This window comes from Delphinus delphis, chromosome 1 (assembly GCF_949987515.2).
Source record: "Delphinus delphis chromosome 1, mDelDel1.2, whole genome shotgun sequence".
NCBI lineage: Eukaryota > Metazoa > Chordata > Mammalia > Artiodactyla > Delphinidae > Delphinus > Delphinus delphis.
Genome location: NC_082683.1, coordinates 101655326 through 101682210, shown reverse-complemented (window position 1 = coordinate 101682210; position 26885 = coordinate 101655326). Strand labels below are relative to the sequence as shown.

Below are 26885 nucleotides of genomic sequence, written 5' to 3'. Positions count from 1 at the left end.
AGAACTTCTCAAACTCATCAAAAAGGCTGTAATACTATCCTCCTAGCAATTGGATAACTATCAACTTGGATGGCAAATTTAGGAAGACATGGCCCAAGGAATGTTTGACCAGCAAATTTCAAATTCTAATTCTTAGGCTGCCAGTTCTAAGTGTCAAAGTAATTTCTAGTAGTTTTTCTTCAGGTCAATGCTGGCTGGGCTAATGCATCTTCCTACTTCTTCTGGAATACATGCAGGAACTGATAGAAAAATTGAAAAGCACTGCCAGGTTTTAAAAAAGCAAATTAGAGAATGTGAAAAATGGAACCCAGGAGATCTCACTGACAGATGTAGGTGAACTGGGGATGGTTGACTCAGGAATGCCAAGTCAAGCACTTACGACAATGTGTTTACAATCCACTTTCCACATTCCCCGTGCCCTAATATTGTGCAATTTTGGTTTAAATGTTTTGTCTTGTTTTCAATATTAAGAACTTTCCAAATATAGTTTACATACTTATCACATAGCTACTATATGATCTAAAGAGTTTCATTTCGTCAAAGCTCAGACAAAATATACCAATAATACACTAGGAGAGTGATCCCTACAGTATTCGAGAAAACGTATTGGGGGATGACCTATTTTTACAGTTTTAGAAAGAGGTCACCCACCAGGCTAGACTCAATTACTTGGTTATTTTCTTGTCCCTTTGGTCAATATTTAGTAACAAGGTAAAACCCAAACCAGGATACCACCAGGACACCAGAAATTAAACTATAAGAAACCTAAATATGATGACTGTGACATTCCTGAAACATGTGGTTTTTTTGTTTGTTTTTTTTTGTGGTACGCGGGCCTCTCACTGCTATGGCCTCTCCCGTTGCGGGACACAGGCTCCGGACGCGCAGCCTCAGTGGCCATGGCTCACGGGCCCAGCCGCTATGTGGCATGTGGGATCCTCCTGGACCGGGGCATGAACCCATGTCCCTCGCATCAGCAGGTGGACTCTCAACCACTGCGCCACCAGAGAAGCCCCGAAACATGTGTTCTTTATGAGGCTTTACATTTTAAAAATCATAAATTTATAAGTCACTCAAACCCTTAATTGGCTAGAGATTAAAGTGATGACTCTCCTATTCTTTTAATTTTTTTTTTTTTTTTTTTTTTTTTTTTTGCGGTACGTGGGCCTCTCACTGTTGTGGCCTCTCCCGTTGTGGAGCACAGGCTCCGGACGCGCAGGCTCAGCGGCCATGGCTCACGGGCCTACCCGCTCCACAGCATGTGGGATCTTCCCGGACCGGGGCACGAACCCGCGTCCCCTACATCGGCAGGCGGACTCTCAACCACTGCACCACCAGGGAAGCCCTCTCCTATTATTTTTAATGATAAGCCAAATTCTAAAGCTGCAGAATGTTCCTTTTTATATTATTTCACTTCAAATTGAAAAATCACTTGCAAATAGAAAAAGCAGGAAATCTACTTTTCTTTTCCCATACATTAACAGAAAAGGAAGAATATAAAGACAAAATATTTTCAGTGCCTCAGTTTGACCTAGCTATAGTTAATCTGTGTTCCATAACCAACATCTGTATTTTTGTTCATATGCTTACCACAATCACTATATTGAGTTCTTAAGTTCATTTATCATACTGTATTTTCAAAAAGGATATAAGGAGCCTAGCATTAAAAGCACTGGTACAATCATTCACTCATCTAAAGAAAGCAGACCTGAGAGAAAATCGGGCACAACTGGGGATAGACACCAAGAGCAGGTGCCTTGAAAAGAAAAGACGAAAGGAACATAAATATGGCAAATATGGGTTTGAGTACAGAGCCAGGTGCCATGCCAGGCCTTCCAGCTCTTAAAGAGGGAAAAAAGGCAGGCAAGCAGAAGCAGAGAGCTGAGACAGTAACTATTGACCGGACATTAAGGAAGCATCTGGGAGGTTTTTGTTTAATATTAGGATTCTTACTGCTTAGAGGCTAAGAATAAATGGCATCTCTCAAAAAGGGATAAAGTATTGGTGTATGTCAAGAAAAGTTGCTCTAACTAGAATATACAGAAGGGATAAACAGCAAGCTCCTACTGTATAGCAGAGGGAACTATATTCAATATCCTGTGATAAACCATAATGGAAAAGGATATGAAAAAGAAGGCATATATATATATATAATTGACTCACTTTGCTGTACAGCAGAAATTAACACAACACTGTAAATCAACTATACTTCAAGAAAATAAATTTAAAAAAAAAAAGAAAAGTTGCTCTAGGTGCAATTCAGAGAATGGAAGAGTAACTGTAAGCATGGGTGTGGGAAGACCTGTCAAGGTCATTACAGTGATCCAGGCCAGCTGGACAAGGTGGAGACCTCAGAGAACAGAACAGATTCAAGCCGGATATACTAAGGCTGACTCATCCATGAGCAGGTATTATCTGACACCACTAGTAGGGACTAGATCAACCACAGACTGAGTGAAGCTTGAGATAAGGTGGTAACAAAATATGTTTTAAGCATCTCCCTTGAAATCATCAAACCTTAAGCTTTAAGGAACTGTCACAAATCATTTTTCTGACATGGCAGAAATATAATTTGAAAAAATTAATTATTGCTTTAAAATGGATTGCATGCTTATATAATCCTAAAAATAAAATTAACATCTGAGTAATAAAAATATATATCCAAGATGTGTCACAGACATGTAGATCAATGGAACAGAATAGAGAGCCCAGAAATAAACCCATGCATATATGGTCAATTAATTTACAAAAAAGGAACCAAGAATATACAATGGGGAAAGGACGGTCTCTTCAATAAATGGTATTGAGAAAACCAGATGCAAAAGAATGAAACTGGACCCCTATCTTACACCATACACAAAGATTAAAAAAAAAAATCCAAGTGGATTAAAGACTTGAGGGTAAGACCTGAAACCATAAAACTCCTAGAAGAAAACATAGGTGGTAGTAAGTTCCTGGACATTAGTTTTGGAGTTAAGTTTTTGGATTTTGACACCAAAAGTAAAGGCAACCAAAGTAAAAATAAACAAGTGGGACTATATCAAACTGAAAAGCTTCTGCACAGCAAAGGAAACCATCAATAAAATGAAAAAGCAACCTAGTGAACAGGAGAAAATATTTGCAAATCATATATCCAGTAAAGGGTTAATACCCAAAATATATGAAGAACTCATATAATCCAATAGCAAAACCCCCAAGCAATCCGATTAAAAATTGGGCAGAGGATCTGATTAGACATTTTTCCAAAGAAGATATACAGATGGCCAATAGGTACATGAAAAGGTGCTCAATATCACTAATCATCAGGGAAATGAATATCAAAGCCACAATGAGATATACCTGCTAGAATGGCTATTATCAAAAAGATAAGAAACAAGGTTGGTGAGGATGTGGAGAAAAGGGAACCCATGCGCACTGCCGGTGGGAATATAAATTGGTTCAACCACCGTGGAGAACAGTATGGTGGTTCCTCAAAAAATTAAAAAATAGAACTACCATATGATCCAGCAGTTCTGAGTATTTATCCAAAGAAAAGAAAAACACTAACTAGGAAAGACATACGCACCCCCATATTCATTGCAGCATTATTTACAATAGCCAAGATATGGAAACAACCTCATATTCATCAATAGATAAGTAGATAAAGAAAATGTGATATATACATGTGAATATTATTCAGCTATGAGAAAGAAGGAAATTCTGATATGTGCAACAATATGAATGGACTTGAGAGCATTACGCTAAGCGAAATAAGTCAGAGAAAGATAAACAAATACTGTATGATCTCATTTATATGTGGACTCTAAAAAAGAAAAAAAAGCTCACAGATACAGAGAACAAACTGGTGGTTGCAGGGAGGGGCAGGGGAAGGGGCACAAAATGGGTGAAGGTAGTCAAAAAGTTCAAACTTCCAGTTATAAAATAGGTAAGCCATGGGGAGACCATGTAAAGCATGGTGCCTATAGTTAATACCATATTGCACATTTGAAAGTTGGTAGGAAAGTAGATCTTAAAAGGGCTCATCACAAGAAAAAAAAATTTGTAACTATGTATGGTGAGGGATGCAAGCTAGACTTATTGCGGTCTTTTCACAATATTAAAAATATTGAATCGTTATGTTGTACACCTGAAACGAGTATAATGTTGAACGTCAATTATATTTCAATTCAAAAAAGGTATGTCAAATGGGAGTATGCCACTTCGAACCAAATAATAACCATCCAACTTTCATATAATATTCTCCTCTAATCCAAAACAACCACCTTTTAAAATAGATATTTATTATTCCCATTTTATAGATGATACAAACTGCAGCTCAGACACAATCACACAAGCCGTGGATTCTGGCCCTAACGCCAAGACATCTGCCTCAAAATCTTCTTTGAGCACCATATGTTTGAATTAGTTAAGTCTTAGAATTCTGGAGCTAACTAGTGATATAACAGTATATTTGAGCATGTTAAACCACAAGCACAGAAATTACAATATGCTGGGTAAAAACTTTCTATTTTTGGGCTTCCCTGGTGGCGCAGTGGTTGAGAGTCCACCTGCCAATGCAGGGGACACGGGTTCATGCCCCGCTCCGGGAAGATCCCACATGCCGCGGAGCGGCTGGGCCCGTGAGCCATGGCCGCTGAGCCTGCGCGTCCGGAGCCTATGCTCCGCAACGGGAGAGGCCGCAACAGTGAGAGGCCCGCATACCGCAAAAAAAACAACAAAAAAAACAACTTTCTATTTTTTAGCATGTGTTCCATTCAGGAAGCTATGGAAAAAATCAAATGAATATTAGAAGAAATACTGGAAATAAGAAGATCCTTATGGCTTAGGGTAACAGAACCAGGGGTAGGCAGAAAGGAGAGGGAAAAGAGAAAAGGAAGATGGCATGTCGAATATGAAGTGAAGGTTCCATTGCCTGGGTGCTTGGGAAATGACAAGGAAAAGGCTGGGCATGAGGAGATGTGAATAATTTTAAAATCAACTTCCAAGTTGGTTTTGTTTATTTATTTACTCATTTTTTGGAGTAGATTTAGTTCGTTCTACAGTGTATGCTTTAAATACAAACACTTAATAAAATTTCTAACTTTTAATTGAACTTTTTTTTTAACATCTTTATTGGAGTATAATTGCTTTACAATGGTGTGTTAATTGAACTTTTATCCTTTACTTACTGTCTATCTGACACCCTGGTGTAGCACATGGACACAAACAAACCATCCCCAGGTTGCTTTCTTTTCTTTCCTCTGCTGAATAGTCCTGCGCTGCCTTATCCTTCCCCACTGGCCTAGAACGCAGATTATAAGAGATGTTTCTTAAGTTGGTCATGAATATTAGGAAGACTTCTTTGGAGCAAGAAGGACCCTTAGACACACATCCAGCCTCTGCTCTGAGCAACTTCTCATTGGCAGTCAATGTCATGAATTTGTCTGTCTCTGCTTCAGTTTTCCCTTGTGACCTGAGCTGCCCATTTCTGCCCCCCCCCCGCCGTGCCCCCCCCCCCACTAATGTATGGTGACATTTCATGGAACAGGGGTTGAGAAACATGCTATAACCAGAGACCTCTCTAATGGAAGGGGAGGTGCATGGTAAATAAAAGCCCTTTCCCCTGAGGTTTCTCAAGCGTGGGTCATTTTCCTCCCCCAAGGAGGTTGTGCCCTTCCCGTCTTCCTTGCTTTGGCCATCAGTAGGTGAATGATTCTGCATTAGCCACACATGAATAATGTAGGACCATGCCTTGCAGCCGCCCAGGGAGGGCACCACTCCCCAAAGGAAAACAAACATTACTCACTCCACTTTTTCCGAGAAGCCTGCTACCTTACAGAAACTGACTACTCTTCCTGTGGGCTGTGCCCCTGCCCCCCACGCCTGTCCCCAACCCCGCCTCAACCCCTAATGAGCTCCTATTCACCCTTCCTCCTCCTGTGAAGTCCTGCCTGACTCAGGGAGCAGGGCTGACCACTCTGTCTTTTCTGCCTTCTCTCCTATTTTTGCTTCTGCTGTGATGTATGGTGAATTATATGTTTACTTGTCTCTTCCCCTATGATGCTGAGTTTCCTAAGGGCATATTTACATCCCAAGTGCTTACCTGGCAGTGCCAGCACTAATTAAATATTTGCTGAACTATCTATGCAATAAGAGTGAATGCTAGAGTCTTACAGGCATCTTCATATACACTATCTCAATGTCACGACTTCAAGCATCAAGTTGTAAGTTTACATACACCTGGGAAACTATCTAGCTCGTCATCTTTTCCTGGGAGCCACTGAATGGCTTTCTCGTAAAAGGGAATGTGAGGGAGATTTGGAATTTGAGGGGTTTTCCGTCCTCCTAGAGCCAATCTGACAAACGGAACACTTCAGTTTCATCTTTAGCCCTACATTAATGAGAAAGAAAGATAAGGAGAAACATAACTATGGCAGTTTTCTGCAAACGTGGCTGAAAAAGTTGTAAAGGCAAACTCTGTGCCATTGAAACATCTACTTCCCAATGCCCGAGTGATCGAAGCGGTGTGGCCCTGAAAGCAATTTCACTGGTCCACAGATACCCCACTAGAAGCACGGGGATCTCGCAGGGGTAAGAACTTTGCCACAGACGATACACAGAGTATCAGTGAGCCCGCAAGCCAGGCAGTGGCTCTAGCAGGTCGGAGAGGAGCACCCAAGCCCCGCATCTGGCTGCTGTGTCTCTTCCAAAGACACACTCACTCACGAGCCCAGAGGAAGTCACTAGTCCCAACTCAGCCTCCCCTGGAAGGGGGGACAGAACCCATGGCTACTCAGGGGTGTAGCCTGCCTGACCATAAAGAAAAAAGACTAAAGCAGCTTCCGCGGGCTGACCGGTGGGCCAATGAAAATGGGCAAAGACTGGGCACGTGTTATTGATCAAGCTCCTTTTCGCCCCAAGTCCTGCTTTGATGAACCCTAAGTCAGATCACCAGCACCAGAGCCCGAACCAGACTGACTGCCCGCGTGTCAGTATTTCAAGGCTGCAGGACTGGATCAGACAGTAAGCTTTCCCCACACCCCTGCAGTGCATCCCCCAGGGCTCTGCACAACCGGTGCACAACTGTTCTGAGAAAAATTCTGAATGGTTCTGGTAACAATTCCAGCCAAACTTCAGCCCTCCGCTGTTCCCTATGTCCCATAAAAATATTTACGGCTTCGTACAGGAAAATCTCCCTTCTACGTCAGAAGCCTCCTGTGATTAGGGAGTACTTGGACAGGGTAGTTCAGGAACAGTTTCACGGTGATTAACTAACTTGCTTCATTTCAATGTAGTTGTCACTCTGAATTACCACTTAATGGGTGAAGTGTGCAGCCTATAACAATCAGTAGTACAGGCGTAAGGAAGCAAGACATTAAAAAAAATTAGCCCCTAAAGCAATTATTGCAGTGAATTTTTCAAATAGTTTTAATACTCTGTCTTTTGACCCCAGGGTATGGCTTGGGGAAAATATATTAATCTCAAGATAATCATCAGTCAATTTCAGTTCTTCAATATCCACAATGATATTAAAGATTCCAACCTTACTCTTTTTGGTTGCAAACATGAATTGAGCATGATAATTGTGTCTCCATGATATTTGGTGCTTTCTGAATGAGTCAGAGCTCAGGGAACAATCTGAATACAGCAGACAGCAATTTGCTACATAAATTCACCCCGATGGCTATTAGCTCATTTTAAAGTAGTCAAGACTCATAGATTAGAGGGGTTTTTTTTTGCATTAATACCAAGTTAATCACATCTACATAACCTTTTATTCACCCTTCCCCAAAACCCTCCATGAATAACTTCTGCGAGGCCTGACCTGAATGTAATAAGGTAGAGGGTAGGAGTTTTCAACTGTGTATTTTTAAGACAATCTCCTTACACTATAGAGTTCTGTAGACTCTATCTTGATATTTATTTTCAGGAATTTAATATGAGAAGTCAACAAGACTTTGTAATTTTTTTTAACTCTCATTTTATACCGAATAATTTCAATATGAAACATGTGTTATCTACATACACAGACTGTATACTAAGGATATTTACCAACTTACCGGCAAAGTTTGAGTGCTGCTTTTAATATCACCACTTTGGAAATTTGAAGGAACAACTGAAAAACTAGAGCAGTAAGCAAAAGTAAAATAATGCTAAGCAACAAAGTGGAGGGTTTGGCTGGGGCTGCACTCCACCATAGTAAAGGGGAATACGACTGGGAGCGAGCGTAGAGAGAGCAGCAGCTCCTCAAGGACACTGGCGGAAGAGTGGCTGACGCTGCCATCCCTCCTGGCACCGCTGCCCCTCGATCATCACCTCATTATGCTGCCCTCTGCTGCTGTTTCCCTGCTAACTTCTTGTCATTCTGGTAGCGGCAGCAGGAAACCTGGACGCCACCCATACCACCGGCGCCAAACCACTCCCGGACTTGGACCACCACCCAACTAGGGCTCTGATGTCCCAGGTAGAAGTGGAGTGTGTGAACCTGCGTGGAACTCACACACTCTGAGCGCTGGAGGTGAGGGCACACAGGGGGGACACTTTATTTGTACCTTGAAATAAAATGACTTCAGGGAAGACATGAGATTCTGCACTGAAAATGCAAAGCAGACAAGCCTCGCGCTGGGTCTGTGTGGACATATGCAAAGAGATGTGGTGATGCTATGAACACCAGGGCGGCAGGCTGCTGAGTTCTGAACATGCAGGCGAACCACTGAGGGGCATGGGAGTTGTTGCTTGTTTTATTTGATTCTCTGTTATTTTTGGGTAGATCAGGACACGCGTAAGTTTATTTGGGCTTGACAATTATGAAAGCTGAACTGAATCGTTACTACTTCTGTAGTACTTGTGTGATTTGTTTGTGTGGGTCCGCTAGCCAGGATCCTTGTGAGCTGGATACAAATAGCCTGACTCCCTGCCCCCCTCCCTGACTCTGTCACATGCCACTGTAGAAAGGCCACAGAAATCAGTGGCCACGCTCCTCCATTTACCAACCGTGACACTAACTCACCCAGCTACTCTGAACCCGGACAGTCATATATTTTTCATTTGCAAGCCGCGATACAAACATTACGATTGTTTGCCCTCCTCCCTTAGAATTCGCTCTGTCAGAGGCAATTTCAAGCAGGCAACTGGCAGCCGGGGGAGGTGAGCATCTACTTTGCTTAGCTTTCAACCCAACGTGTGTGCACCATGTGCTATCACCCACAGTCACCCTGCTAACCTTCACTCTCACCGATCCATGCACCCACGCTCCCATCCGCTCCTCCCAGGCAGAGCTCAGCTCTTGCCCTGTTCCCCATGGAAGGGCTCGCACAGCTGGCAGGGCTGGCTGTTGGCGGCAGAGTGCTGGGCCCTGGCCTCTGTTCCTCTTCAGTGATAGCAGCACAGCGCCCAGCTCTTCTCATACTGAAATGCCAACTGAGGCGCCGTTCAAAACTAAAGGCTTCTGTTTGTTAAGAGGAAAATAAAAAGAGTTTGAAAATCACTGGTGTAATGGGAAGAATATGGGCTGGCCCATTGAGTCCCAGGTCAGTGGCTTATTAAATATGTGATTTAGGGCAATTTAAAAAATTCTCTACATGTCAGTTGTTTAATCTACAGGGTAGGGCTGCTGGCAGGAGTAAATAAGCAGCACACATGGAAGGCCCCTGGGAGGGGGCCTCTCACACGAGAGGGCGTTGGGAAGTAGTCACGGTTATCTGCCCCTTCACGTGCCTCTACCTAATAACGCTTACAAGACTCATCATCTCACCCACAAACTCTCTGCCAAGTATGCAACAGTCTCGTTGCAGCTGAGGAGCCTGTGGGGACTGTGGACTTCTGTCCCACTGTGCAGCCAGCGATGCCACCCGTGCTCCTCCATCACCAGGGCAGACAGGCCACAGCCACCCTTGCAAGCATGAACCCACACAGGCTGGGAGCAGCCGGTTGAGAATCTGGGATGCTCCAAGAGAATTCACCCTAAACCGTGACCCCCAGACTCTCCATGGAACATCCCCTGGAGATCCCACGGAGCGGCACATTGATATCAACCAGCTGGGCAGCTGGGCAGGCCCCCTACCCCCCACGTATAGCTCTGGAGCACCTGCTGGAGACTGAAGGTCACTTTCTGCGCAGGGGATGTTTGCGCCTTGAGACACACCTCGGAGGTGGAGAACTGTCTGACCTTCTGATGGCATGGGAACATAATGTGTGCTTCTATACCGTGGGGGGGAAGTATCGTGTATTTATAAATCTATAGTGGTATATGTATAATCAATATGGATAACTGTATTTGCAAGTATATGTATCTCAGTGGAGCGACATAGGTGGGAATGAGAAAGAGGACAGGCGAGTAACCAGGAAGACGGAGAGAAGGCAGGGAAGAAAATGTAAAAGAGAAAGACACATGGAGATATACACAGAGAGACAGAGACAGAAACATCAGAGAAAGAGACGGAAAGGCAATTCAGAGACAGCCAGTGAGACAGAGAAAGGCAGAGATGAAGAAATGGGATAAATACAGAGAGACAGAAACTGAGATGGAGAGAGCTAGGGATAGAGAGAAACAGATTCAGAAAGACGAAATGACAGAGACAGAGGGATACAGGAAACAAGGAGGGAGAAAAGGAGGAGGGAAGGAAGGAAAGCAGGCAGGCAGACACAGAGTTACAGTCTGACAAAGACAGATTGCAGGAGAGACAGTCACTCACAGACACACGCAGTGGTAATAAGAAGAGGGACCTGAGGCTACTATCACAGGTAGGTCAGGTAAGGGCCATCTTAGCCCTTTATCTCCTCTTTCTCTGAGCTGCCTTACAGACCTTCAGCACTTGCTGGGGAAGCTATCTAATTCCATTTCTCCTGCATCTACCAACTCTTTGTCCTGGAAGTAGTAGCCCTCAGGGCTCCCTTCCCTCCATATTCAGCCTCCAGTCAAGCAGTGTTAAGGGTGAGCCTCCCAGGTACCAGCACAGCAGAGGAGCTGGTGACCAGGGTGCCCATTCCTGCCGTCCCAGAGCATAGGGTCTGATAGCACTCTCCTTCTCTGTATCAAGGGTTTCTCTGGCATTGGGCAAGTAGTCATTGCTCAATGACATTTGCTAAGAATTGTGTCCCTCCAGTGATATCTAAAAGGGCTCCTGGGCTTCCCCGGTGGCGCAGTGATTGAGAGTCCGCCTGCCGATGCAGGGGACACGGGTTCGTGCCCCGGTCTGGGAAGATCCCACATGCCGCGGAGCGGCTGGGCCCGTGAGCCATGGCCGCTGAGCCTGCGCGTCCGGAGCCTGTGCTCCGCAACGGGAGAGGCCACAACGGTGAGAGGCCCGCGTACTGCAAAAAAAAAAAAAACCAACATAAACATAAAAGGGCTCCTAATCACAGATTTCCTAAGTATTCATTTAATTCAATTCTACTGAAATTTGTTGAGTGTCTGTGATGCTGAAGCATAGTGCTGCTATGTTATCTAATTTACTTTAAAGTATTAAGCACGTTCAGTGGGATATTCTGTATCAATGTTAGGTCAAGCTTTCACCCTGGTACTACGAGCATTCTCATTAAGGTTGCATTGTCCACTGGTGGTCAGCTGGCCTTCCCTTCAGAAAGCCCATTCTTCAGAGGGAGCTACTACAAGGGCTTCTGTAATCATTGTCTCCATCAACAATGGGTGCTTTGCTTATTCTTGATTAAAATAGTGGCCTGTTGACTAGCAACGATGAATATAAAACATAGGCTATCCCTAGTGAAATTAAAGACATTCAAGATACACAGATTAGCTCAACATATTTTAGAGACACTCACTACCTTTCCATGAATTTTAGAGATAATCCAATGTGTTCTGTACTCTATCTATAGGGGTGATGCCCTAGGTTAAAACCCCTCCTTGGTCCTGAGCCAATATGAACTCTGGAAGTTTCCGTGTGCTTGAAGCTGATGGGAAGTACTATTTTCCATAGTACCCTGACTATGGAAAACTGGGGTTTTCCTGTAGCGACCTGCCATACAAGCAGTGTACAGAACACCTATAAAAGCAGAGCTGAGACTTCTAAAGCCTGCAAGATAGTTTATTTTGAGCTTCCTTGAGAATAAGAATTGAGTTAATAAGTTAATAAGTTCATTTATACATGTGGCAGAATTTGGTTTGAGATCCACTTTCATTATAATGTGTTTAATGGATTTGTTGGAAAGCAGACCGATGGCTCTCACCCATTTCAAAATCCTATGGGGGCAATAAATAGAACCAGGGCTTTTTGGAGAAATACCTAATCCCACAGTTGGAGCAGGGAGATGCAAGATAAACCTGGACTATTTTGTTACGTCAAAAATTTTCGAAGTGCTCAAAAAAGTTAAAAAAATAAAAGAAAAGATGGACACATCAAAAGGACACAGGACTTTCAGCTCCAGGAAGACGGAGTAAACATGAATATAAAAATTAGGCTAAACATAGGAGCAAACATACTGTGATACTGTGATTTATAGCAGAAATATATATTTGGTCATTCAGATGACCAAATGCAGATATATTTGTCATGTATATTTGGTCTCCATTCATAGTTCCTGGCTCACAGCTCCCAAAACCCTTGGAATTCCTGAGCTTAGGTTAAGAGCAATGGGTTAATTGTCTCTTGTCCTTAGTTCCTGAAAACTGCTTCAGGGAATGTGACTTTGGGTCCCACCCAAGGGTGGAGGCTGGTTGCGGAGGGGAACCAACCATGTGATTAGAGGGTTAGATCTTTTACTCTCAACCCCCATCCCTCCCCCCAAACTCTAGGGAGAGGAGAGGGGCTGGAATTTAAACCAAGCACCAACTGCCAATGATTTAATCAATCATGCCTATGTAATGAAGCCTCCATAAAAACCCAAATGGAGGGTGTTCGGAGAGCTTCTGGGCTGGTGAACACGTGGAGATTGGGAAGCGTGGCGCTCAGAGAGCATGGAAGCTCTGCACTGTTTCCCCATGCTCTGTCCTATGCAGCTCTTCATCTGGCTGTCGTTCCGTATCCTTTAATATCCTTTCATAATAAACCAGTAATCTAGTAAGTAAGCGGTTTTTTCCTGAGTTCTGTGATCCATTCTAGCAAATTAATTGAGCCTGAAGAGCAGGTCACGGGAACTTCTGATTTATAGTCAGATGGTCAGAAGCACCGGTAACCTGTGTTTGCGACTGGCATCTGAAGTAGAGGGCAGTCTCGTGGAGCTGAGCCCTTTACCTGTGGAATTCCATTCTGTCTCTGGGTAGATAGTATCAGAATTGAGCTGAATTCTCGCACATACTGCTGGCATCCGAGAACTGCTTGTTGGAATTGGGTCCAGGAACTCTTTCGCATGTACTTTTCCTTGTTTCCCCTACTGTGTACTACTAAAAATCCTGGACATTATACATAAAATAAACATTAAGACAACTCTGAAAGGTGGAGAGAAAACCAGCTAAGGACCTTGGGACTCAAGGAATGGTGCAGTGGTGAGTTCCCTGGGTTTCCCTTTACCTCACACACCCAGACTGGGTACTGGAGAAGCCAGAGACTCAGAAATGCTAAGAGGAGACACAAAAGAAGTCCCAGTGAGGTCTGCTCTCTAGCAAAAGGCCCAGGAGAGGGGCAGCCCAGCAAGACAAAAGACTTTTGGGGAATCACTGCTTTATTCTGGCCAATTACCACCCCCAAAAAAATAAACGAATAAACCTACCAACTGGGGCTCCAACCCCATCTACACCAGCAAAGTCTAAGTGGGGAACCGAGGCTTCCGCCTGGTCAGGCAGTGATGAGTCGCTCCACCCCACCCCACCCAGGTGGTGTCACGAAAGACAAGTAGGAGCCAGCACATTCATTCCTGCCAAAGCTCCCCTCCCTCCTGCCCCAGTACCACCACCGCCACCACCACCAGTGTCAGTGGAGACCACGTGGGGAGACTGGATTTCACTGCCAGTAGTAATGAAACACCCTTCCCTTCTTCCTGTGCCAGAGCAGTGTCATAGAAAGCCAGCTAAAATAGAAGGCTTAAATAAGACACAGTATCTCTTAGCCTAATCCCCCAAACTTCAGGTTTCAAACAAAAATAATCTGTCATACCAAGAATTAGAAGAATCTCAAAGTAGAATGAAAAAAGACAACCACTGAGATGATAGAGATTATAGAAATAACTGACAAAGATCTTAGAGCTGCCATCATAAGCACTTGTAAACATGCTTGAAATAGATGACAAAATAAAAAGATTCAACGAAGATAAAGTCTCAGCAAAGAAAGAGGAAATATAAAAAAAAACAAAATAGAAAATTTTAAGCTAAAAGATACAATGAATGGATTCAACAGCAGAATAGAGGAAAGAATCAGTAAACTTGAAAATACAACAACAGGAAATACCCAATCTGAAAACAAAGATAAAATAGACTGAAAAAAAAAAAAAAAGAACAAACCTTTAGGGATCTGTGGGGCTGGAACAAAAGAATTAACATTTTTGTCACTGGAGTTCTAGAGGGAAAGGAGAAAGAGGGAAGTACTAAAAAAAAAAAAAAGTACACGAACAAATAACAGCTGAGTATCTCCCAATTTAAGAGATATAACCCTGAAGATCCAAGAAGCTCAGAAAACTCCAAATAAGATAAACCTGAAGAAATCCATACCAAGTAACATCACAATCTAACTTTTAAAAACTAAAGACTGAAAAAACCTTAAAAGTAGCAAGAGAGAAATGACACCTTCCCTATAGGGGAAAAAAAAATTCAAATACCATATTTTTCATCACAAATCATAAAGGCCAGAAGGAAGTAGCACAGGAGTTTTTAAATGCTGAAAGAAAAGAACCGTCAACCAAGAATTTTATAACTAGTGAAAACAAGAGATGAAGGGGAAACCAGGATATTCTCAGATAAAGGTAAACTAAAAGAATTTGTCGCCATCAGAACTACCCTAAAACAACGGCTAATGAAAGTGCTCTAAAAAGAAAGAAAACATAAAAGAAGGGACTTTGGAATATCAGGAAGGAAGAAAGAACAATGTAAATACAACAGACTTTCCTTCTCCTCTTGAGTTTTCTAAATTATGCTTGATCGTTCAATGAAACAGAATGTTGGTTCTTTAAAAAGAACCGTAAAATTGACAAAACTCTATCAGGACAGATGGGTAACTAAATATGAAAGGACACAAATCACCAATATCAGGTAATAAAAGGGGATATCATTTCAGACTCTGCAGACATCAAAAGGATAATAAAGTAATACAATGAACAACGCTACACACATATTTTTGAAAACTTAGATGAAATGGACCAATTCTCTGAAAATCACAAACTGCCCCAACTCACAACACAATAGAGCTCATTTAAATAGTCTTATAACTTTTGAGGAAATTGAATTCATAATTTTAAAACCCCCAAAAAAGAAAACTAAAGACCCAGATGATTTTATTGGAGAATTCTCCCAAATGTTTAAAGGACTAACACCAATTCTATATGAAAAGCCAAAGGAACTAAAACAATCTTGAAAAGGAATAAAGTGAGAGGAACCAATCTACCTGTACATAAGACTTATTGTATAACTAAAGTAATATAATTAAACCTAGATGAGTCTGTAGAGAATTATGCTGAGTGAAAAAAAAAGTGCTGATCCCAAAAGGCTACATGTATGATTCCATTTTTATAATATTCTTGAAATGATGAAATTAAAGTATAGGAGAAAAGATTAGTGGTTACCAGGGAAATTAGACAGTGCTGGGGAGGGAGGAAAGTGGGTGTGGCTATATATAAATATATATGGTAACAGATCCTTGTGGTGATGGAAATGTTCTGTGTCTTAGCCGTATCAATGTCGTTATCCTGGCTGTGATAGTATATTATGATTTTACAAGCTGCTACCATTGGGAAAAACTGGGCAAAGCATTCACAGAATTTATCTGTATTATTTCTTGCAACTGCATGTAAATCTACAATTATCTCAAAATAAAAACTTTAATTAAAAAAAAAGGAGACAAGAGCCAGCTTGAAGAGGTTCCCACTGGTAAATTGGGGATAATTTGAGCACCAAAATAATTAAAAGCTGTAATAAATTATAAATAATTGAAAAGACTAGGAATCCACTAGTACATACTAATGACAGAGAGATAGAGAGATGGAGAGAGAGAGAGAGAGAGAGAAAAGAAGAGGGAGATGAAGAGGAAGAGATACAGACAGACAGGCAGACAGATGGACAAGGAAGAAGAGAGGGCTGTTGCTTACAGCAAAATCTAAAAAGACAAAAAACAAAAAATGAACCCAAGCTCTGACGTATAAAGAACAGACTGTAGTTGCCAGAGGCAAGAGGTGAGGGGGTAGCTGAAATGAGTGAAGGGGGTCAAAAGGTACAAACTTCCAGTTATAAAATAAATAAGTCACAGGGATGTTATGTACAGCAAGGTGACCACAGTTAATACTGTATTGCACATCTGAAAGTTCCAAAGAGAATAGATCTTAAAAGTTCTCATCAGAAGGAAAAAAAAATTTTGTAACCACGTATGGTGAGGAATGTTAACTAGACTTGTTATGGTGATTTTTTCAGTGATAGAAATAGCAAATCATTATGTTGTACAACTGAAACTACTATAATGTTATATGTCAATTATACCTAAATTAAAATAAAAAAGCCCAACTGGCAAATGTAGAGGAAGCACTAGAGTTAAGAATTCATCATTTTGTAACCATCATAGTCTAGCTTGGTTTATGAAAAAATCATCAAAGGATGCTAAATTGGAGGGAGGGGTTTCTGATAAGGAATAGTAATTTAGCATAATCTTAAAGTGACTCGACTTCACACAGATTACTTATTTCTTGAAATGAAAAGAAAAAAAAAACTATACAGGGGAGAAATCAGGCAATACCTGGATGGTCAAATTAACATCACCCAAAAAGGGCAGATGAATATTGTGTGTCTCCTGTGTGATCCTCCAAGGACACAACATTACTTGTGTACTAGTCTGACTGTGGATGCATAACCTGAATGAGGAATCATCAGACAGACCCAAAATGGAGAACACTGTTATTTTTAAAAAGGGAGAGATTATACATTCTTCAAAAGTATAATATCATAAAAGAAACAGAAAGGCTGAAGGTGAAAAGATACTAAAAAGCCATGACAACTATATGCAATGTGTGATCCTAAACTGAATTCAATGCAAGAGGGGAAAACCACCGCTATCAAGGACATTACTGGGTCAAGTGGCAAAACTGGGTGTGGACAGTAGATCTGATAAAACTGCAGCATCAATGTTAAATTTCTTGAAGTTGATAATTGTACTGTGTTTATGTAAGAGAATGTTCTTATTTTTAGGAAATACACACTGAAGTATTTGGGTATAAAAGAACAGCAGTATGCGCAACTTTCAAATGGCTTTAAAAAATTGAGAAGAACAGTAACACCAGTGAGGAAAAATACTACCAACAGATGAAACTAAAGGATATAAGGGTATTCTTTGAACTATTCTTGAAATTTCTGTCAGTTTGAAATTATTTCCAAATAAAATAACTTTTAAAGTTCTTTGGCTTTTGTTAAGCTATCAAAAAGAACTAAGAGGGCTTCCCTGGTGGCGCAGTGGTCGAGAGTCCACCTGCCGATGCAGGTGACACAGGTTCGTTCCCCGGTCCGGGAGAATCCCACATGCCGCGAAGCGGCTGGGCCCGTGAGCCATGGCCGCTGAGCCTGCGCGTCTGGAGCCTGTGCTCTGCAACGGGAGAGGTCACAGCAGTGGGAGGCCCGCGTACCGCAAAAAAAAAAAAAAAAAAAAAAAGAACTAAGAGATGTGCATACCAATTTAGATGGGATAGGTCCCTAAAAAGTACAATAATAAGAGCACAGGCTTCTGACTTAAGACAAATTTGGGTTCAAATCCTAGCTCTGCCCTTATTAGCTGACCTCAAGAAGTCTCAATTTCTTCATCTATAAAATGCAGAAAATAGTGCCTACCTCATAAAATTATTTTGAGGATTAAATGAAATAAGGGCTGTAAAATATTACAATGTCTGGCATATAGTCATCATTCCACAATGCTATTTATTATTTTTATAGCTGAGTAGTGGTGATACTTGTGATGGTAGTTATTGTGGTGGTGGCCAGAAAGCCATGGAAATACAAAGACGACCAAAATATGATTCCTGACCTCAAAGGACTTAAAAAAATAGAGCTGAACCACAAACTACAGTGTGTCACATAAGTGCAAACAAACTGTTGCTGGAGCAGAAACAAAAGTGTATTTACTTCTTCTGGGGAGTGGGTCAGGAAAGACTTCTCAGGGAAGGTAATGGTCAAGTGAGCAGTAGAGGGTAGGTTAGGATTTCACCAGGCAGAGGCGAGGGTGAGTGTTTGGGGCCATCCTGACGCAGGTAACGGGTATGGGCTGAGGGCTCAGGGCACAAGTGGGAAGCAGGGGAGGCAGAGAGAAGTGTAGAATGGGTCTGGAAAGTACACCCAGGACCAAGCTGGGGAGGGTGAAGGGCTTTGAATGTAACATGTAGGGTTTCACTGTTTTCTGGGTGTGGTGGGAGAACCACTGGAGGTTTTTGGGTGAGGGATGACAGGACTGGATCATTGTCATGAAAATGCCACTGGGCTAGGGTGTCAGTGTGCAAATGGATAGCTTGTGGAGAGCAGGCAAAGGACACACAGTATTTCAACACTTTAACAACCAGGACCTGTGCTTTCCAGCTGTGCTTGGGCCCTGCACCTCTTATCCCAGGGTTTCTCTTAACCAGACTATCTATCCTCAGTTTATATAACTCGCTGGCCCAGACGGTGCTCTCCTTACCAGAACCTTCTTGGCCAGGAAAGTCCCCTTGAAGGTAAGGCTTTCTGCCCACACTGGGCAGTACCATTTGTATTTTATGTTGTACAGTCAAGGTGCCCCATGCAGTCTACACACAGGACTGGACTTAAACATCAACTGTGGATGTTATAGATGAGCCATTACATTTCCCTCTCTTTACTTTGTTAATTTTGGGGGATATAAGAAAAAGACATGGGGACTTCCCTGGTGGCCAGTGGTTAAGAATCCGCCTGCTAATGCGGGGGACACAGGTTCAAGCCCTGGTCTGGGAAGATCCCACACACCACGGAGCAAATAAGCCCGTGCGCCACAACTACTGAGCCTGCAATCTAGAGCCCGTGAGCCACAACTACTGAGCCTGCATGCCACAACTACTGAAGCCTGCACACCTAGAACCCGTGATCCACAGCAAGAGAAGCCACCACAATGAAGAGTAGCCCCCACTTGCAGCAACTAGAGAAAGCCCGCATGCAGCAACGAAAACCCAACGCAGCCAAAAATTAATGAATAAATAATTAATTAATTTTAAAAAAAAAGAAAAAGACATGAAAGTTTTAATTCACTTTTTTTTTTTTTTTTTGCGGTACGCGTGCCTCTCACTGCTGTGGCCTCTCCCGTTGCAGAGCACAGGCTCCGGACGCGCAGACTCAGCAGCCATGGCTCACGGGCCCAGCCGCTCCGCGGCATGTGGGATCCTCCCGGACCGGGGCACGAACCCGCGTCCCCTGCATCGGCAGGCGGACTCTCAACCACTGCGCCACCAGGGAAGCCCTAATTCACTTTTTAAAAGGATACTCTAATCAAAATGGGGCTCTTCTGGAGTTTATGTCTTACTTCATCTATAACTAGTTTGGTAGGACTCATGCTTCTCCCATTTGCAGTAAGAAGGAAGAACAATGTATTTCCCTAGGATATTCTCCTTTAACTCTCAAATTTACTAGAAAGTGATTGGAAGGTGAGCTGAGATTTAAAACAACAAGACCAAACAATGGCTCCAGGGGGCTCATTCAGTGGTCAGAAGGGCCTGTCCCCTGCTCCTGCCATTACCTCGGAGGCGATGGAGGTGAAACTGCTGCTGAAGTGCACGTGCTTGTGCATCTCGCTGCCGTTGGCCGTCAGGAGCCAGGCCCCAAGCGCCTGGTCCTCACCAGCCGACCGGTTGCTGTGGCTCTGGTTCGGCAGGAGCTCCGCCAGGTCCCAGTGGTACGACGGTGTGGCCCCGACCAGCGCAATGAGGATGGCCTCCGTGGCCACGTAGAGCTGAAAAGAGGAAACACAACTAGTAAGCTCACAAACCTTGAAAGAGCAGGTCTCGCTTTTATGTCTGTAGGAGCTACAGAAACGAGACGCTTCAGAAACAAAGGAAAAAAACAGAAGGAAGCTTCCTGATCTACTACTAATGGAGCCATCAGCAATCCCATCTGTAAAGCACCTTCTACTTCCTCCGAGGGTTTTCTTCTACATTTGAGATACATCTGATGCTGAGGACACGGCACATAAATGGTTCCGCAGTGGCAGGGAGCTGGGGAGGGGGTGATATTACTAGCTCTGATTTAGAAGACTAACATTCCAGCTCTTTTCTCCTGACCACTACACCTCAGTTCAGATAAGCAGTCACCAGGGCCCAGGAGTATCTTGGTCTTGAATTCACGATCTAAACAAGAAAACATGTTGTGGCATAGTTAAATGTTTCCAAAAAAGTATGTGTTTGTATACACACGCACGCACATACACGGGGAGGACAGATGCTCTATTATAATCAGGGAAGCATTATATGCATTGAGTAGGTACTAAAGTATAGTATACAACTTATAAGATGTAAAAAATTCAGAATCCCAGGGATAGGTACCCACTTTATAACCTTTAGCTGTAGTAATCATTGTTTAGTCTAAACATAGTTTCCCCCTAAAGAAAAAATTATTTCATTCATTCATTCAAGGAATATTTATTGAGCACATACGACATTTGTCACTGACTGTTTTGGGCTTTCTGGCAATTCACAATTGGGTTTACAAGGTGTTGAGCCCTGTACAGAGTTTTAATGCTATAGATCCATTTATATAACTCTCCTTGGATGATTGTTTCAAGCTTAAAATTTATTAGGAAAACACAGAAATAGTCTGTTCCATAGTGAGACAATCTTATTTGAAGCAATCGCTATTCAAAAAAAATTTTTTAATTAAAAAAAATTATCACTATTAACTTAGAACTTAATGTCTTAAAATAGCTTTAAACAGAGTAAGTGTCTAAAAAACACAAAGCATGTGATTTCGGTACAGCATGTGGTAACACTCCCACTGGATGGACGAGTTGACTGCTGCATGAAAGGATGGAGAGACCTGCCCACAGCATTATCTCCACTGTCAGGGAACTCCCAGCCCCTTCCACACCCTTCTGGAGGGTCATGTTCAGCTGTTAAGGGGATAAGCTAAAGCACCAAAAGAAGAGTAATTTATCACAAGTAGATGATGGAATTACTGACAAGGAAAGAGAAAAGAAGTCATGACGTTGTGTGTGTCATAACAGCTAATGTAAAACCCAAGATGTGATTTTTCCCCTCTCTGCCAAGGCTGCAAGGCTGTAAGGCAGCCCCAATCTATTGTGAGTCGGATGACTGTGGGCCTCTGGAGATGCACAAAGCTGCCACAGGTCAGTCTGCGTGTGTGATTTACGGTAAAACGCAAAGGAAAACACGTTTCTCGGTTTATATTGCTTCCTGGCCCCTATTTGCATACTATTAAGGAAGTTTTCAGGACAGGAGGCAATCAGCTTACAAAAATGAAAACCTTAATAATTACAAGAAGAGGTAGATTACACATTTAGCTATAATTACAAAGCCACTTGCATCCATTTTAGTAACTGCCCTTCCTGATTACAATCTGCTGAAATTTAATTCATGGGTAAAGAAATGAAAAACAAAAAATGGGGAAAAGGGAACTCAGGAGATGATGCAAAACACATGTTCCAGTAAACGCACAGCCTTCAATCTGGCAAACCTAACTAGTTATATTTTTTTCTCTAAGCATGCTCTTTTCTGCTTTTGTTCGTACCATTCACTTCACCTACAAAGCACTTTCTTCTGCTGTGAATGTCTGAACCTTTCCCATCCTCCAAGATGTAACTCAGATGCCCCCTCCTCCTTGCCACCTCCTACCACCTTGCCTTCCCTCCAACCCCTCCAGAAGCCCTCTCCTGCTTCTGCTCACCTCCAAAAGTTCCATTTAGACCTTTCTTAGAACCCATATCATTTTCTTCACTGCACTATACGTATCTGCTTGTCTTATTTTTTCTATTGAAATCTACCCTCTCTGAGGGCAGGATCTGTGTCTGATTCACCTTTAGGCTCCCAAAGCAAATAACTCAGGGCCTAGATAGATGATATCACACATTCAACAAGTCCATGGATGAATGAATGACCATAACAGAATACTAATAATAACAGCAAACACTTCTCTAATGCTAACTATATTCCAGATACCATTCTAAGTGCTTGGTGAAAATATGTTAATGCATCTTATTTTTATCTGTATTATTCTAGAATAAGCAATGTTGTGTGTAAAACAGGAAGTGCTCCAAAGGGTCCTCTAATCTGAGGTGTATTTCATTGTGGAGGCTACCAATCTTGGAAGAAACTACAACGTACAGAAAAAAAGTTAAAACACAAAGAGGTGGTGCTGATATATACCCTTATTTATAACGCAGGGAGCAGTGAAACCTAGCTAATCAGTATTATCTGTATTAATCAGTATTATCCTTAGCAGTCAGTAGGTTGAAGAAGCACTTTCCTCCTTTCTCACTTTCTCTGCTCTCTTCCTACCCCTCACAATGTTTCCATTACCCACCCCATGTGAGCGCGCACACACACACACACACACACACACACACACACAGGGACCTCACAGAATACACAGGGCCATGGCTTTGTGTCACCAGAGGGGTCGGAAACATGCAGCTCTTCCTTGCTGTGCCAGTCTCCATAACATGGCGTCAGCCTTTCTGTCTTTGACACAAATGGCCATGCCTGGTTTTGCTAAAGGTAAAAGAGAGAGTAGGCAGGTATCTATAATACATGCTAACTATGAAAGGTGAAAGGGACATCATGAGGATTAGGTAAAAGAGGAGATGCTTAAACTCTGCATACAGATTACTGTTAGGTACTTTACACCAGAGCCACATACATGGGTCACATGGTCCTATGAAGTCGAAGATGGTTTAGCCCTTAGCTAGTCCAGGGGATGCACCACCTATACAAGGCACATGGAGCGGTTTTCCTCGGTTTGCGTCTGCGACAATGTCACGGAGCTCTCATCTTGCTTCTTCCCCCAGAGTACAAACACTCTCCCTCTCTTCCCTCTGCTGTGACTCTGTGCACACATTCACTACGTAGCCTTGTCTAGAGAATTGCACCCATCAGCAGATGGGTCTTAAAGCCACAATGAGAAACCACCATCCATTCTCCTTCGGGGTGGGACCACCAACATCTCAAATAAATCATTATCTTCTCTAGTGCTACCTCCAGGGAAGGAGAACGAGTGCCACAGATGGCAGGACTGATTTTTCCCCTTCAATGTAATTATAATTAGAAAAGTGACTAAGATGCACTGGGGGATTGAAATTTTTAAAGTTTCAAAAGTGAATGCTTTAAAAGTAATTTTACACTAACAGCATTATAAGCCTTTATAATACTCAGGAAACCAAAAATGTCTCCCATAAATTATCTCATCACAATATCTTGTACTGGTGAAGTCATGGTAAATATGATGTTTATGTTGTAAGTGGGAAAGATGAGCCACAGAGCGATTAAATGAACGTTCAAGGGAACGTAAAACACTAATGGCAAAGCCAGGATGAGACTGGGAGCCACCTAACTTTGGGGCCAGAGCTTTTTTCAGAGAAAAAGTTGGGGGGAGGGATCAAAGATGATTTCATTGTTGTCATCACTCAGTTATCTAATTGACTCAATCAAAAGCATTACATGAGTATGACCACATCACGAAGGCAGCACCCAATGTCCAGGGCCCAGCACAAAGTGGGTATTCAATAAATATCTGTGGAGTGACTTACTGATACTATTTCTTGTGTTTAAAAAATTTAATTACGCCCTGAATAACAGATGCCTCTAAGTCCCATTTCTTCCCTGACTCTGATTTATCCACATGATGCCACCAGATCAGTCTCCCTGAGACATTCTTTGTGAAACTCTTCTGGTCAAAACATACTAATGGATAAATGATAGCTGTCCTAGCACCCAGGTATCTACCACATGACCCGATGGCTACCTTATCTGCATCCAGGCTTTCTGTACTAGCCTGTTCAGTTCCCCAAACAGGACTTTTCATTGTGTGCTGTGAAAAGCATATGGGATCTGTACACCTGAGTCTGAATCCCAGCTCTAGTAAACTTCCAGCAAATCAAAACCTTTCTAAACTTCACGTTTTCTTCCAGTAAGACTGGACACTGGCAGTACATCTTTATCTAGTTCATTCATATCTAACTAACCTAATCTGAAGGTCAAAGGGATTTTTCTTTAGCCAACATCACACAGTAAATCGCATAGCACCATCCAAATAGCATCTATCAGCGCCTCCCAATTTTAACGTTCAGAGTGTGACTCTGCAGGCCGGGATGAGACCTGAGATCCTGCTTTTCTAACAAGCTCTGGTGAGGTCAAGGCTGATGGTCTGGGCCACACTTCGTGTAACAAGGGTCTAGGTTATTCCCTCTTCTATACTTTCTCCAATGTTATGTTTCTCCACCTGAAACGGCCTACCCACTTCTCTCTTAACCCAAGCTTCAAAGTTCAGCTCAAGCTCAACCCTCTTTCTGAAGTTTCAACAAACCACTCTAGACCATGCTGATGTCTCTTTCTTAATGTCTAAAGCATTCAGTGGCTGTATTATTTACTAGGGAAATATTACTTTGTATCATTATTTAACAGTATAGATATAATTTTTTCTCTTCTAATGATTTGCCATCTCCTGAAGAAAAGAAAACCCTAATTTCTACTTCTATGTCCTTTCAAGAAACCCAACACACTACTGTGTACATAACAGGCTATAATATATTTGGTTAACTAATTCCTTGCATAAGCGTGTGGCAAAGAAAATGATGATGGATTAAAAACCAGTAATTATGGGACCTAATCTTGGTTCCAACCACTAATTAAGACCTTGGACACATTATTTGACCCACATCAGTTTCCCTCTCAATCTCCCAAATAAAATGGGAATGCCACCACCTGACCACCTTCCTTCTGTTATTTCAGTTTAATTTTTAAAAAATTTTAGTGAGTGCCAACACTTTGCAACACAGTGTATTCTGAGCCTCAGGTGATAACAATGATGGGTAAGAAACAGTTGTTTCCTTCTTAGGCACATACATTCAAGTGAGGACAATATGTCCAGAGCTATAAATACAAGGCAGATTTGGACAAATGCTCTATTAGCCAGAGTAGAAATGAAGTTAATGAGACAACAAAGAAAGCAGATGTGAATTCCAACTCGGGGAATAAGGAAAAGGTTGCAAATGTGACACCTGAGCTAGGCAGTGAAAGACTGCTAGGGGTTTAATCAAAACAAAAATCAAGGAAGGAATTCTTAGGCCAAAGAAAGAGTCTGATCAGAGTCATGAGAGTAAAGAACCTATTTTTAGTGTTCTTTGAAGAAGTATTACTGGACAGGCTCAGCTTTTCCCAAACTTCAGTCATGTGAGTACCCCCTGCAAGAGTGTTACGTGCCCATTTGTTTTCTATTATTTACTTAATGGCCTTCTTTTAAATGGACTCAAATTTTTTAACTTGTAAATTTACAGAGAAATAAAATTGTATATCAATACAAATATAACCAGCCAGACGGAACTATAAAAATACAATGTTCTGGGGCTTCCCTGGTGGCTCACTGGTTAGGAATCTGCCTGTCAATGCAGGGGACATGGGTTCGAGCCCTGGTCCGGTAAGATCCCACATGCTGCGGAGCAACTAAGCCCGTGAGCCACAGCTACTGAGCCTGCGCTCTAGAGCCTGTGAGCCACAACTACTGAGCCTGTGCTCTAGAGCCCGAGAGCCACAACTACTGAGCCCATGCGCCACAACTACTGAAGCCCACGCTCGCCTGGAGCCCATGCTCTGCAACAAGAAAATCCACCGCAATGAGAAGCCCGCGCACAAGGAAGAGTAGCCCCGGCTCACCGCAACTAGAGAAAGCCCGCACGCAGCAATGAAGACCCAATGCAGCCAAAAATAAATAAATAAATAAAATTAAAACAAATACAATGTTCTTCTACAGTACTAAGTGTTAGCTGGCACATTTTTATTTAAGGTGGGGCACAAGAGAGATTTTCGGGCAGGTTTTGGGGCCAGTGATTTTGTGCCTCACATCCACCGTCATGTTTCTGCTGCCTCACCTTGTCGCTGCAACACAGCAGCTGGACCTGCTACTGATCTACACTCCCCGGGATCCTCCTTTGGCTGCTCTGACTCCTGGGCCAAGTGTGTGTTTAGTTCCATGATGAAACAGATGTGCTTCATCAAGGTTGCAGGCAGTGAGAATGACACAGATTCCAGTCAATCCTGATGTGTTCCAGGCTGCCTTCCCTGCAGACTTCAAGCTCCAACAACAGACACAGAGAAAACAGCCTTACAGGGACTGCCGAACTAGCTCCCACAATTATATATGGTCAAATCCTCATAATAAATTATTCGCTGATTACATATATAATCACGTACATATATACAGATACAGATACACATATATATACAAACACATACATCTCCAGCCTAGAAGTTCTGCCTCCTGTTTCTCTGGTTGAACTATGCTGACACAACCTTAAACAAACATGGCAAAATGTCAGCATTTGTTAAACCTAGAAGTAGGTACATGTGTGTCTGTGACATTATTCTATGTATTTCATCTGAAATGCTTAATAACTTTAAAAAGTTTGAAAAGAAAATGAATAGTAAGTACAATAAAAACATAATAATGTTATTCAAGTCTAACTAGGTAATGTTTTCCACCAAAGTCTGAACTTTCCTTAATTCTGGTTCATTCCCTTTGTTAAAACAGAAATATTTGCAAATGTTTTGAGAAACACTAGCACCAAATGAGACATTCTTCTTAGATAAACAAAAGGATTAAAGAAGAACTG

General features: G+C 42.3%; 1 protein-coding gene across 2 annotated transcripts in view; it reads right to left on the bottom strand.

Annotated features, from left to right (window-relative positions):
- The window catches only part of SLC22A15 (solute carrier family 22 member 15), a 79762-nt gene that overhangs the window by 46902 nt on the left and 5975 nt on the right, over positions 1-26885 (bottom strand). For both annotated transcript variants that reach the window (XR_009521591.1, XM_060027731.1), the window contains exon 2: positions 19791-20003. Coding sequence is in view for 1 of the 2 variants with exons in the window: in XM_060027731.1 (XP_059883714.1) it covers positions 19791-20003 (213 nt within the window). In the remaining variant the exon portion in view is untranslated. The remainder of the gene's footprint in view (positions 1-19790; positions 20004-26885) is intronic.